This window comes from Galeopterus variegatus, unplaced genomic scaffold, assembly GCF_000696425.1.
Source record: "Galeopterus variegatus unplaced genomic scaffold, G_variegatus-3.0.2 Scaffold1619, whole genome shotgun sequence".
Taxonomy (NCBI): domain Eukaryota; kingdom Metazoa; phylum Chordata; class Mammalia; order Dermoptera; family Cynocephalidae; genus Galeopterus; species Galeopterus variegatus.
Window position 1 is genome coordinate 66,573 of NW_007727730.1, and position 12,831 is coordinate 79,403.

The following is a 12,831-nucleotide window of genomic DNA, read 5'->3' on the forward strand; positions in this document are numbered from 1 at the left end:
CACCTCCCACCCCCACCCACCCTGCCGTCAACAACCCCACCCATCAGGCACCCTTGACTTCTACCCTGACCCACTTTGGTCTCATCTGTGTGGACCGAGAGGGAGGCAGAGATCCGTCAGGCGACCCAAGACCCAGCTCACGCCCCCCTACAGGACCCTCTACCCTCCTCCAGCTGCCACTTACCGGCCACGCGCACCGTGATGCGCCGCGCGTGGCGCCCGTGCGCGTTGGTGGCTGCGCACTCGTACTCGCCGCCGTGGCTGCCCATGGCGCCCGCCACGCTCAGAGTGCTGTTGTTGCTCGACAAGCCGAAGTTGAGGGCCCCCGCGTACTCGCCGCCGTGGCTGCCCATGGCGCCCGCCACGCTCAGAGTGCTGTTGTTGCTCGACAAGCCGATGTTGAGGGCCCCCGGGGGCGCGCGCCAGCTGATCTGGGCTGGAGGCCACGCCTCGGCGCGGCAGGTCAATGTGAAATTCCCGCCTGGCCGCACGCCTCCAGGAGGCGAGGCGGCCAGCTCGGCCACCACTGGCCTGTCTGCAGGGGACAGGGTGTTAAGGAGGGCTTAGCGCCGGCCCAGACGCTGACCAGTGCCCTCAGGCTCACCCACCACTTATTTGAGACCACCCCTTCTAGGATGTGCAGGAGAGCCCCCTCCCCCCACAATCTGGCTGTTGTTGGGACTAAAATTCTGGGCCCTTCTTCACTGAATGGGGGGGGGGTCGGGGAGGAGGGACCACGCCAGTGTCCTTCTGATCCAGGATTTGAGAAGGACCAGGCTCCTGTTACCTAGAATTGTCATTGCCCCCAGTTAGGCCGGGATTCCCTGCCCCTGAATGTGACTGGGAGAGGAGACCCTGAACTCCCGAGGGCTCTCCCACAGCTGCAAGTCACTTTTCCAGGGACTGAGTCCCCTCAATTTGGTGCTGCCCCACTCACATTCCACGCCCACGGTGACGGTCCGAGAGTCTGTGCCGTGCGCGTTGGTGGCCACGCAGACATAGGTGCCCGCGTCCTCTCGGGATATGCGCTGCCGCTTAGGCCGGGGTGCGCCCTCCCGGGAACAGCGCACTCCTGGGAAGGGGCGACCCCGGGCGGCGCAGGCCAGCGCAGCAGCCTCAGCCCCTTCCAGCCACGTCTGGTGACTTGGGCAGGTGGACTCATCCATCTGCGGCGGTGCTGCAAAGCAGCCACGGGGGGCGTGAGGGAGGGACCCCGACTGTGGGACACCTCTACTTCCCACCCGCCTGGGCCTCGCTCACACTCCGCGCTCACGACGACCGTTTTAACCATGGAGCCGTGCGAGTTGGTGGCATTGCAGATGTAGATACCGGGTGTCAGGTCACTAGGTATGCTGGGGGCGCTTGGACTAGGGTCTGGGGGTGCCAGAGGCAGCAACACCCCCTCATTGGCGCCCTCAGAGCCCATGCACTCCAGGCTTGGCTCTGGCTTCCCATCCACCTCACAGGAGAAAAGTTGTCCAGATCCTTCCACCCAAGTCCAGTTGCTGGGGCAGCTTGGCTCTTCAAATCTGGGGCCATCTGGGGAGCAGAAGATCAGGGGTTCACACAAGGGACAAAAAGTCTAGCCGGGGTCCTGACAGACCCTTACCCCGTGTTTCCCCTCACTCACATTCCACTGTGACAGCCACATTTTTGGCTGCAGAGCCTCGAGCGTTGGTGGCTTCGCAGCGGTAAGTGCCCGCATGCTCCCGGGCCACACGCAGCAGTCCCTCGACGAAGACCCCAGCCTCCCCAGAGCGCACACAGCTCACGTTGGGCGGCGGGACCCCATGCGCCACGCAGCTCAGCGAGGCCTCGGTTCCCTCCAGCCAAGTAATGCGTTCAGGGCAACCCACGCTGTCCAGCGCTGGCGCATCTGGTGTGTTAGGGGGAGGGGGTGTATATTATTGGCTTTTGGAATTTTTGGACCAGTCTAACGTCCCCAGACCCTCTTTCTCGACTCAGGGTCGCCATGAAGTGTTGGGTAGGCTATGCCTCGTCCAGGGACACTAAGCCAAGGGTGTGTCACGCTAGTCAAGCCATGCGCTCTAGTTTGGGGACCCATAAGCCCCGATGGGAGCCTTTTTCTGATTTTCCCAAGGCACCCACAGGACCTTCCCCAGTCTCCCGTCCAAAAGATTGTTGGACTGCTTCAACCGCCAACCTTTGCAAGACTCCACCCAAACGGCACGCCCCAGCCTATGGACACACCTACCCCTTCCCCTCCATCCTTCTCCAAGATCTTTCCCCATCCCGCTCACCATCCACTTCCTTTTCCTAAAATCCCGCCCAAAGTCACACCTCAGACCCTGTTTCTACTCTTTCCTATAGTCTGGGCACCCCCAGACCCGGAGAACCAGTCCCCGTGCACCCCCACTCACACTCCACCGTCAGCGTCACGTCCTTGACCGCCTGGCCCTGGACGTTGGTCGCCCTGCAGCGGTAAGTGCCAGCGAGCGCGCGAGTTACCGGGCCCAGCAAGCCCAGCGCCAGCACGGCCCCGCCGTCGGGCCGCGCGCAGTGCACCGAGGGCGCTGGGTTTCCGCGGGCCTCGCAGCGCAGCGTCTGCTCCGGGCCCTCGGGCCACGTCCAGGTCCTGGGACAGTCCGAATCGTCCAGCCGGGGGGCGTCTGCGGGCAGGGGCGTGGAATACAGAGGCTGGACGTGGAGCGTGAGGAAGAGTCCCACCTCCACGACACGGCCAGGGACCAGGCAGGTCCTTGGAGATCACGAGGAGGGGGATGTGGGGTTGACACCAACTCACAAAGGACGCGAAGCTCGGCGCTCGCGTTCTTGCTCAGGGTCTCCCCGTCCACCTCGAGGATGGCGTCACAGAAGAAACCGCGCCTGTCGTCGTTCTCGGTGGCGTTTAGCTGGAGCTGGGTAGGCTGCCCCGGGACCACGGCTGGAACTCCCTCCAGTGTGACCAGGGCTTGGGCCCCGGCTGTACAGGTTACTGTCACCATCTCCCCCTCGGGAGGGCTGGGCTCACTCAGGGTCAGTAGGGGCGGTGGGAAGCCTGGGGGCGGAGCATTGGCCGGAGTCCACTGACCACGCCCCTCCCGCCGGCTAAGGCCCGCCCCTTGTCCCCGGACCCTCCCAGCGATGCTGCCAAACCGAGGCTACCGCGCTCTCCGCCTTTCAGGCTGCTCAGGCTCCACCTCTCCAGCTATTCGGTGTCCTTTCTCCATCTGTCCCGCCCCTCCGAGTCCTCTGGGGTCACGCCTGTTCCGGTACTGAGATCCCGCCCACGCTTCGCCCCGCCTTCGCGTTCCTCTGGCCCCACCCCCGAACCGCCGGGGTCCCGTCTCGCTCCTTCTTACTGTAGATGGTCACGTTCTCCCGGGTCTCGCGGCTTTCGCCCCCCAAGGTCACGTTGCAGACCAGCTGCCTGGCGCCCTCCTGTTCTGCGCTGGCTGTGGCTGTGGCAGTGGCCATGAGTGCATCCCCCTCTAGGGTGACATTGAGATTCAGCCTCTGGTCCCCCAGCGCGAGATAGACCTCGGCCTCAGAGGCAGGAAACAGTCCGTCCAGGTGGCAGCTCACGGGCTTTTCTGAGCCCACTTCCAGGAGCCGGGGAGCAGCGAGGAGCGGGGGGTCCGGAGACAGGGCTAGGGGCCGACAAACGGAGCTTGAACTTATGCAAACTAAGCACTCACTATGTACTAAGCAAAACAGGTGCGTGTTGAAGTAAGGTTTAGCATTCAGATGTATCTGGCTCTAAACTTCTTCTACACCGGCCCGAACCCACTAGATCCCCCTTCTCCTTCCCCACCCACTCACCGAAGATTCGGAGCTCTCTGGGCGCCGAGCTGTTTTCAAACAGTCCCAGGCCGTGCGGCCGCAGGTCCAGCTCCGCACGGCACGAGAAATTGGCCCCATGGTCCTCCCTGCGCGCCAGTACCGTAGCTGTGAGCACCGCGCCCCGCGCTCGGGGTGGCTCGCCGGCGAAGCTGCGGCGGATCAGCTCCTGGGCACCCCGCAGCAGGGTCAGCGTGAGGCTCCCACGGGGCCCGGCGCCAGGAACCCTGCAGCTCAGGGTGAAGTTCTCTCCCACGGGCTGCCAGGGAGGCAGCGGCACCAGCTCTACGCGATCCGGACGCTCTGCAAGTGGGGAACCGCGGCTCATGGAAACGCCGGGGCTTAGAAGTACACGGCGTGGAACTCAGGGGATCCCGGGTCAAGAGGGGAGGGCGTTGGGATCCGGAGGGTGAGTCCTGAAGTGGGGTCGACCCGGGAGGCGGGGTCTGGCAGGACTGGAAGTGGAGTACCAGGACGGCCACTCAGAACTCACGGAAAGTGCGAATGAGCCCACGCGCCTGTAGTGTGCGCCGCGCGCAGCGAAAGAAGCAGATAGGTTGGGTCTCCGGTTCGCGGATGTCCACCAGCTGCCGCGCCAGCCAGCGCAACCCCCTCTGGGTCCCGTTTCTGCGCAGCGAGGTCTCCAGGCCACCGCGTTCCGGCCGAGGGCAGTTGGTGCTGCAATTCAGCCACAGCGAGCCCCCGCGCTCCACCAGCGCCACGCGGGGCTGCAGGTCCGCCCAGAAGGGCTCCTGCGCGACCGCTGCCCGGGGAAAGGCAGGCTCAGCCTGGGGACCCAACTTCCGGAGATCTTAGTGCCCCCACGCCGAGTCAGGAGTTCCCGGGGACGAGCAGAGACCACAACCAGAAAAGAACCCAGGAGTCTCGCGTCCTGCCCAGGTCTCCGGTTCGGAGACGCGCTCCCAGAGTCTAAACCTCGAGGGTGTCTCTGGGACATGGCAGCAGAGAGCCCTGGTCTCCAAGGCGCCGATGGAGCGATGGGAAAGCACGGGGGGAGGTGGGAGACGAGAGGAAAGATGGGGTCTTCGATGCACACAGCAACACTGGGGGGAAGGGACCCCGGGTGGGGGATGGGAAACGAACTGGTTCTCAGGGTCTTGGCAGATCGCCGGGAGAGGGGGAGACTGAGGTTGGGACGAGGGCAAAAGAGAGGTGAGGCTGGGTCAAGGATAAAGGAGGACCCCAAACCTGGGAGAAGAACAGGGAAGGAGGATGCGGGGCTGAGCTCCTGGAAGGAACCGCAGGAACAGGCGGGAGACGCGGTTGCCAGGGTTCCCGGTGGAGCGGGAACAGCGCCTCTGAGTCACGGTAGTTGGGGAGATGGGGTCTTCGCGGGCCGCGAGTGGGGAAGATGCCAGCCCGTGGACCGTGGTGCACGAGCAGAGCGTGAGTAGGTACCCGGGGAGGGGACAGGAGAGACACGGGGTCTCCAGGGCGCGGGGTGGAGTGCGGAAGAGCGCCCAGGATCTCGACGAGGGCAAGGTAGAGACCTGGGCGCGCGAGGAGTCAGAGGCTGGGTCTCCGGTGTGTGTTTGCGGGGTGGGGTGGGAGTGGGATTGGGAGAAGACCCGGGCTCAAGGTGGGGCCAGAAGCGTGGGAGCGAGGCGAGGGCGGAGCCGGGAGGGGCGAGCGGTTGCCTCCCAGGTCCTCGAACTCCGCCTCCGCCCTGTCCACCCCGAGCCCGGGCGGGCTCTTACCTGAGAAGCCGAGGAGCCCCAGGCCCAGGGCAGTCCAGAGGCCGAGTAGCGCCCGGCGCAGCCCTGGCGAAGGCCCTGGCATCGCCGCCGCGGGGGAAGCGCAGGAGGCGAGGGGAGCGCGAGCGAAGAGCCGAGCTAGAGGACGGCGCGGCGCGGCGGGTGGGGTGTGGGGGAGGCAGAGTTGCGCTCGGGGATTGGTTTAACGTTGGTAACTTGGTTTCCAAGGAGGGGGCGGTGGCAGAGGCGGCTGGGGGACCGGAGGCGAGCGTGCGCTAGGCTCCTGGCCTTGGTGAAGGCGAGCTGGCAAGGAGAGAGCGACCCCCGGGGTCTGCGTGGAGGCCGCCCCGATCGCCCGGAGCCTTCTGGGGGCGAACGCGCTCTCCCGCGTCATCCCCGGCGGCGACGCGGAGGTCGGGGGATGCTGGATTGCCCGTTCCGAACCCCCACCCCATCCCTGGCTTAGGTGCTATATAATAATGAGCTGGACTGAGAGTTCCGCCCCCATGTTTAGCTCCTCCCACCAGCCCCCCTTAGGGCGAGGATTGAGGTGGGGACTAGGGGAGGTTTTGGGAAGCGCAGGATGGGGAAGGGGCAGTTCTCGGGGAGGATGTGGGGCTGACTCCCTCGCTGATCCTTCCTTTGTTCACCCAGTGGAGCTTGGGGTTACAGCCACGCCCCTAGTCCCCCTCCCTTTCGGCTCCGGCACGCGACAGAGAGGGCGGGGACAAAAGTGCCAGCGAGTCGAGGACACGTGTGCGTGCGCGCAGCGTTCGCGGGCGTCTAAATTAGAGTCGGCGCGGCTCGGGCTGTATTTACCCAGTGTGCAGCGGGCACGTGTCTACTCTGCGTGGGGAAGCGCAAGCCGCGGTGGAGCGCCCCTGAATCCGCCTTCCTCGCGGCAGGTGGGGGCTCTGGACCACGCCGGCTCTGCTAGGCACCCAGTGCGGGCACGGATCCTGCGTCCGCGCGGGACCGAGAGACCAACTGTGGCGCTTCTGATCCTGCATCCAGGCCTCAAGCTTTGACAGCCCCACCCACCCACCATGTGCCAACCTGGCCCGGTGACCACCAGGACGTTGCCAGGACGCGAGTCTGTGACACCCCATGTGGACCACCTGATTATCCCTTCACCGCTGTCACTACATGGATACTTCTGTTTATCCACGACCCTAGGTTTGTCCAGATGACCCCGCCCATTTGTGGTCTTGATTTTTGGTCTTCCTCGGTGTTGATGTTGAGTTCAGGGGGTGAGTTCTAGCTCCGCGGTTGCAAAGCGCAAGGTGTGATGTGAAGGTGGGGGTGGGAAAGGAAACTTAACATCCAATTAGAGCTGCTGCGTGGCAGAAACGGAGCCAATCAGGAAAGGCCATACCGTTAACCCGCCCTCCCCCCCGCCAATGGCCCTCCAGGGCCTCTACTTAGCCCATCTGCTCCGCATTGATAATGCCAGCAGAGGAGAGGTTTTTTTTTGTTTTTGTTTTTGTTTTAAAGATGACCGGTAAGGGGATCTTAACCCTTGACTTGGTGTTGTCAGCACCACGCTCACCCATTGAGCTAACCGGCCATCCCTATATGGGATCCGAACCCGTGGCCTTGGGGTTCTCAGCACCACGCTCTCCCGAGTGAGCCACGGGGTGGCCTGAGTAGAGGTTTTTACTACACTGGCTGGGAATGCAGAGGGATTGGGGCTCCGGGACTCAGGTGGGTCTTGAGTGAGAAAACCTCAGGTGCTCTCAGGGAGACAAGGAACTTGGAGACAGTGATTGAAGCCCAGCTAATAAAGAAGACCACTTCCTACAGGAGGGTAGTGATAGAGACCGTAGGCCGTGGGACAGAGGCTGGCAGAGGAAGGCTTTATTGATCTGGGAGGGTTCCCAAGTTGTTCCAGATTGCTTTTTACTCCTTCTAAGCCTGGGAATGCATCACTTGGCGCTTTTGCAGGTAGACAGCTCCCACGGCGAGAGGGATCCCCACAACCACTGCGATGGAGGTGGAGGCCAAAGCTTTAGACTCGGGTCTCCAAGCTAGGAACAGGAGGTGAGAGTTAGGAACGGAGCACCTGGAGGTTTGACTGCTCGCGGGGAGCTCGCGCTCAGTCTGTGCGCCCTCCTGTGGTCATAACCTTTCCCCCCTCCCCAAGCCCCCAGGATTACAGGGGTACCTCACCGGGCGTCAGCATAACAGGTGCCGAGTTGCTGCGGACCACCAGGCCGTCGAGACTGAGGCGCGCGTGGCAGGTCACTGGCTGCCAGAGGTTGCAGGGCCTAGCCCGCAACACGTGGGTCAGCGTCACATTCGCCAGATGCAGGTCCGTGTAGCGCTCCAGGCTTTCGGAATAGATGACCTTGTCACCGCTCCTCAAGGTCACCACCAACAAGCCCACGGGGAACACGTGTGTCACGTGGCAGCGCAGAGTGTACTCATTGCCCTCTAAGACCGGAGGCTCCAGGACCACGCTGTGCGGCCGTTCTAAGGCAAGAGGAGGCCCTGAGTAAGGTCCGTGGGCACCCCCTAGTGCGACTGTCAACTACCCCCTCTTCCGCCCCGCTCACCTCACCCCAGCCAGGCCTAAACCCCTGTCCCTCACTGTAGGTGTTGATCCTGGCGGTGGCCGTGAGCGTTTTCCCCGCGCAGGTGACAGAGCAGTACACGTCGGAGCTCCAGGCCCTCACGTTGAGCAGCTGGTAGTATACCCAACCAGGCCCACTCAGCGTCTTGCCTCGCTGCAGCTGGGTGTAGAGTCTTGAACCCTCGGGCAGGGGACAGTTGTTACTGCAGTTGAGCCACACTGAGCTCCCCGGAGGAACGGCCACTAACTCTGGGCTTATGCCTATCCAGAACGGTGCCGAGGTCCCCGAGGGTGTAGGAGGGCTGGAGCCTTGCACCCGCTCCTCAGAATTTCGCCCCCGTGGGCTCCCACCTCCCGGGTTGTCTGCCACCAGCAAAAGCAGCAGCGACAGAAGGAACAGAGACCCCATGGCAAAAGCCTGGACTGAGGGGCCCTGTGCCAGGAAGCCACAGCTGACTCTGGAGATAAGGAGGCCTGCAGACCCGCCTCCTCAACCCTGCCCCGAGAGGAACCGAGTGGGGGGAGCCCTAGAGGGCCCAAGAGCCCTGCAGAAGATACCCCCTTCCCTTGGCTCAAGAATGGGATTCCAGACCCTATTGCAAACCATATGACATTGTATTTTTCTGGAGAGGGGTCTTTGGCTTTTACTAGAGTCCCAGAAGGTCATAAAAAGCCTCAGATTTGGACCAGAGTCACAAGGTTGGGCCTTGAACTGGCAGCCTTTTCTTGGGAGAGGAAGTTGGGGGACAGGGCTGTGGTGGAGCTGCTTAGAAAGTATTCCAACTGGACATGACACCTCCCTTCAACTCACACAAGGCTGAAGCAGATGAAAAAGCTTTATTAGTGCAAATGAGGGGCTTTCAGAGCGGGCAGGGAGTCCTCCAAGGCCTTGGCCCCCCTCTCCACTGCTTGCAGGGCCCTGATCACTGCGGGAATTTGGAGTTGCAGTGTTCTGTTCCTGCATGGTCCCACTGAGATGGCAACAGGTAGGATAAGACAGGGGCACACAGGGGTTGGGCATGGTTTCACAGGACTCCATAGTTTAACTGCCAAAAAGTAGGCACCCATATTTAGGCATGGTCACTGACCGTCGTTTCAAACACTGACAGAGATGCATGTGGGTGGAGAGATAGCTAAGGAATGTCAGCACCAGTGCTGGCAGAGTGAGGGTAAGCACCCAGTGGGTGGTCTCTGAGCATGTAACCATTGCTAGTCCGTACAGTGCCTTTGTGTCAGATAGAAAAAGCACACCTTCTGGGGGAAAGCAATTTGGCCAATGGAGTGAGAAATTCCAGTCCCACTTGATCTTTTTTGCGAGGCACTGTTGTGCAGTGCCCAACCAGTACAACTGTACCTGGCAACCCTGAATGAGATTAGACCGAGAGCTCCATGAGGGCAGGGACCTATGTTCACCTTGCTCACCATTCTCACCTCATAAAAGGTGCTCAATAAATAGGTAGTAAAATAACAAATGAATAAATATTTGATTATCAAGAATTGGGGACATTCAGTTGACAGACAGCAGTGCCGGAGCTGGCATCTGTCAGAGGAAGTATGGGCATTTGTGTTTCGATGCTGCATGTGTCTGTGCAGGGCCACTTCTTCCTCAGGACTGTGGGGCCTCAGGCCACACAGTAGGGAGCAAGTTTGAATATTTCCTGGCTGCATGTCCCCATATCAGGGGTATGTGTCTCTTGGCACTCCCCCTCTGGCCGGTCAGCCTTTGACATCCCTCACAGTCATGCCCAGAATCTTGTCCATTCCTCTTGGCTCAGCCCTGCAGGTACAGATCGGTGTGAGGCCTGGAAGGATCCTAGATGTGCAGGTGCCAGGACCCCAAATGCTGTCTGCATCCTGACTGAGGCCACTGTCCTGTCCTCTGGTGTTCAGGGGAGGTGGGTGTGGCTGAATAGCATTTGTCCACCACTCTGTTCAGTGTGGCACCACTGCCACCATGTGGGGGTCAAGGAGGTGGCTATGTCTTAGGACAGGCTCAGGGTGGTGTGGCTTGTGTGTTCAGCTTCTTCATGGTGGTCCCCTTCTCAGCCTCTTGGAGCTTGTACTTTCTGATCTTCCTCTGGCGGTTATAGAGGCAAGTGGCTGTGGTCACAGTGGCTACAAAGACTATGGATGCCACCACAATTATGATGACTATGTTGTTCTGCTGGTCTGCAGGGAAGACACAGGGGATGGTGAGGATTGAGCCAGGCTCACTGTCCCCACCACACCCAGCCCAGCATACGGCCACACTCACAGACTACGTTGATGAAGACATCGCGGGTGACCTCCCCACGAGTGCTCACAGCCCGACAGCGGTAAGTGCCCACAAGATCTCGTTTGACAAGGATCGGATCCCAGATGCGCAGCAAAGCTCCATCCCTTTTCCGGTGACAGTTCAGCTCGGGGGACGGGTTCCCCCAAGCCTTGCATTTCAGAGTCTGCTGGGAGCCTTCCTGCCATGTCCAGTTTCCCTGGCAGTCCTTCTCGTCCAGTCGGGGACCATCTGGAGAAACACAGCAAGATGAGGGACGGAGGTCAGGGACCAGGATGCTCCTTACCAACTAGGACTGGAGGACCTAAGCAGGAGTCTGGGGAGGGGGCTTCTCTAGAGGTGGGGGCAGGGCTTGGAGGGCAAGAGCGTTCATGGGGACTTAGGGGTTGGGTCTGGAGGGCAGGGGTCACTGTCCAGCAGCTCCACTCACACAGGACACTGAGCCCTCGAGTCTGGTTCTTGTGCAGCACCTGCCCGGCCACCTCCAGTGCAGCAGAGCAGGAGAAGTTGCGCCCGTTGTCCTCGGCGGTGGCGTTCAGCAGCATTTGAGCCCGTGAAGACGGTGGCCAGGCTGGGGCCCCGCTCAGTGTCACCACGGCTCCAGCGTGAGCCTTGCACTCCACCATCACTTCTGTCCCTTCAGAGACCTCGGGCTCACTCACAGTCAAGTTGGGTGCTGGGAAGCCTGGGGGCGAGGCACACGGTGAGCCCCGCCCCGACGCCGGCCCCGCCCCTTGAAAAGCCCCGCCTCCGCCACTTACTGTAGATAGTCATGGGCTGCCCGGTCTGCTGGCTCTGGGTCCCCAGGGTTACCACACACTTCACCTGCTGGGTGCCCTCCTCCTCCGCCTTCACCTTGATCGAGGCCATAGCCAAGAGGAAGTCCTTGTCGTGTGTGACCTTGGGGTTCAGCCTCTGGTCCCCCACCGCCAGCTGGACCTGGGCCTCGGAGGCCGGGAACAGTCCACGCAGGGAGCAGCATACGGTCAACTTTGTGCCCACCTCCAGGACCGGGGGGATGTGAAGCTGGGGTGGAGTCATTGGCAGGACTAGAGAGAGAGGATGGGAGTGAACAAAGAGGGGATGACGTCCTGAAGCCCTTTCCCCCAGCTGGAACATCCTCTTCTTGGAAGACTGAGCTGCCTGGGCGACCCCTGTCCTAAGACACCCAACCCACTTAGCAGGGGTCACAGCCTTCTTAGAAAATTCTGCAGCCGCGGGCACCCCATCCTAGAACACCCCACCCCAGTCGCCAAGGACTCTTTCCAGAGTTTTCGCAATTTAGGTCACCATCTTCTCAGTAACCCCATGGCCAGGGGCCCCTTCCTCCCAGGAACCCACACACCACGCGGGAACACCGCCTCCCTCAGCCCACCCTCCTTCTGCCAGCTCCCCAATGTCTCACCGAATGTTTGGAGCTGCCTGGTGGTCGAGGTGTTCCGGAACAGTTCCAGACCTAGGGGCTTCAGGTTCAGTTCCGTGCGGCACGAGAAATTGGCACCGTGGTCGCCTCTGCCTGCTAGCACTGTGGCCCTGACCGTGACATTGGCAGGCTTCCCCATTGCTGGCTGTCTACTCAGCTCCTGCTCCCCCCGGAGCAGCACCACAGTGAGGTGGGCCCGGGGCTCCCCACCTGCCACCTGGCAGCTCAGGGTGAAGTTCTCGCCCACGGGCTGCCAGGAGGGCAGCGGCGCCAGCTCCACGGACTCAGGGAACCCTGAAGGAGAAAGGGGGTTGAGTGATCCTTGAGCTGGACTGCCCCACACCTGCCTGGGGAGCTCACCACTTCACTGTCAGCCCCAAACACGCCCCACCACCTAAGCAGGCAAGAATGTCAAGTGCTTCAGGAGAAACTGGTGAGAAGACCCCAAGTGTTTGCAAAGGGAACCCAAAAATTCTTTATTCACTGTAGAAGCTCTTAGAGCAAAGTGTGGAAAGAAACTTCAGAGTCTATCACCAGCCAGCCTAGAGTAGGTTATTTTATATGCTGGAAGGTAGGCTGGCCAGCTAGCTAAGTGGTTAGAGCGAGGTGTCATAACGCCAAGGTCAGGGGTTTGGATCTTCATACTGGCTAGACGTTAAAAAAAAAAAAAAAAAATCTACTCAGTTAGCTTGTATCCCTCCCAATAGAACGTCGGCCCCAGGACGGGTGGGGATTTTTGTCTGCTCTGTGGTCTTGTGCCTGGCACACAGCAGTTCCTCAATATTTGTAGAAAGAATGAGGTAGAGCATCCACATTGACGTGAGCTGTAAAATGGGGCTGTTAGAGGTAGGAATATTAGTAACCCATTTAAGGGGTTGAGAGAGTGACTGTAAATGGCATAACGTTTCTTTTTTCTTTTAAAAAGATGACCGGGGGAGGCCCGGCCCGTGGCTCACTCGGGAGAGTGCGGTGCTGATAACACCAAGGCCACGGGTTCGGATCCCATATAGGGATGGCCGGTTGCTCACTGGGTGGGCGTGGTGCTGAC

The 12,831-nt window shown here is 61.0% G+C and overlaps 3 protein-coding genes across 3 annotated transcripts in view; all 3 read right to left on the reverse strand.

Annotated features, from left to right (window-relative positions):
• ICAM5 (intercellular adhesion molecule 5, telencephalin) overlaps positions 1–5,690 on the reverse strand; it is a 6,907-nt gene extending 1,217 nt beyond the window's left edge. The window contains exons 1-11 of the mRNA XM_008578015.1: positions 5,520–5,690; positions 4,295–4,564; positions 3,784–4,104; positions 3,324–3,611; positions 2,765–3,019; positions 2,382–2,630; positions 1,631–1,876; positions 1,261–1,539; positions 938–1,177; positions 334–535; positions 185–261 (exon numbers count right to left, since the gene is read on the reverse strand). Coding sequence (XP_008576237.1) covers positions 185–261; positions 334–535; positions 938–1,177; positions 1,261–1,539; positions 1,631–1,876; positions 2,382–2,630; positions 2,765–3,019; positions 3,324–3,611; positions 3,784–4,104; positions 4,295–4,564; positions 5,520–5,601 — 2,509 coding nt within the window. The 5' untranslated portion in view covers positions 5,602–5,690. The remainder of the gene's footprint in view (positions 1–184; positions 262–333; positions 536–937; positions 1,178–1,260; positions 1,540–1,630; positions 1,877–2,381; positions 2,631–2,764; positions 3,020–3,323; positions 3,612–3,783; positions 4,105–4,294; positions 4,565–5,519) is intronic.
• Positions 5,691–7,668: 1,978 nt separating this feature from the next.
• Positions 7,669–8,504, reverse strand: ICAM4 (intercellular adhesion molecule 4 (Landsteiner-Wiener blood group)). The gene is made up of 2 exons (XM_008578016.1): positions 8,107–8,504; positions 7,669–7,988 (listed from the first exon to the last, which is right to left on the reverse strand). The coding sequence occupies exons 1-2, from the start codon at positions 8,495–8,497 to the stop codon at positions 7,669–7,671; spliced, it is 711 nt and encodes a 236-aa protein (XP_008576238.1). The 5' UTR covers positions 8,498–8,504.
• Positions 8,505–8,906: 402 nt separating this feature from the next.
• Positions 8,907–12,831, reverse strand: part of ICAM1 (intercellular adhesion molecule 1) — a 10,323-nt gene continuing 6,398 nt past the window's right edge. Inside the window, exons 3-7 of the mRNA XM_008578017.1 lie at positions 11,766–12,077; positions 11,122–11,409; positions 10,791–11,045; positions 10,343–10,591; positions 8,907–10,257 (exon numbers count right to left, since the gene is read on the reverse strand). Of these exons, the coding sequence (XP_008576239.1) occupies positions 10,082–10,257; positions 10,343–10,591; positions 10,791–11,045; positions 11,122–11,409; positions 11,766–12,077 (1,280 nt within the window). The 3' untranslated portion in view covers positions 8,907–10,081. The remainder of the gene's footprint in view (positions 10,258–10,342; positions 10,592–10,790; positions 11,046–11,121; positions 11,410–11,765; positions 12,078–12,831) is intronic.

Excerpts from the sequence above, each read along its gene's own strand:
- ICAM4 (XM_008578016.1), bottom strand. The coding sequence starts at position 8,497 with ATGGGGTCTCTGTTCCTTCTGTCGCTGCTGCTTTTGCTGGTGGCAGAC. Across the intron at positions 7,989-8,106 it reads CGCCAGGATCAACACCTACA|AACGGCCGCACAGCGTGGTC; the intron begins GTGAGGGACAGG and ends CTCTTGCCTTAG.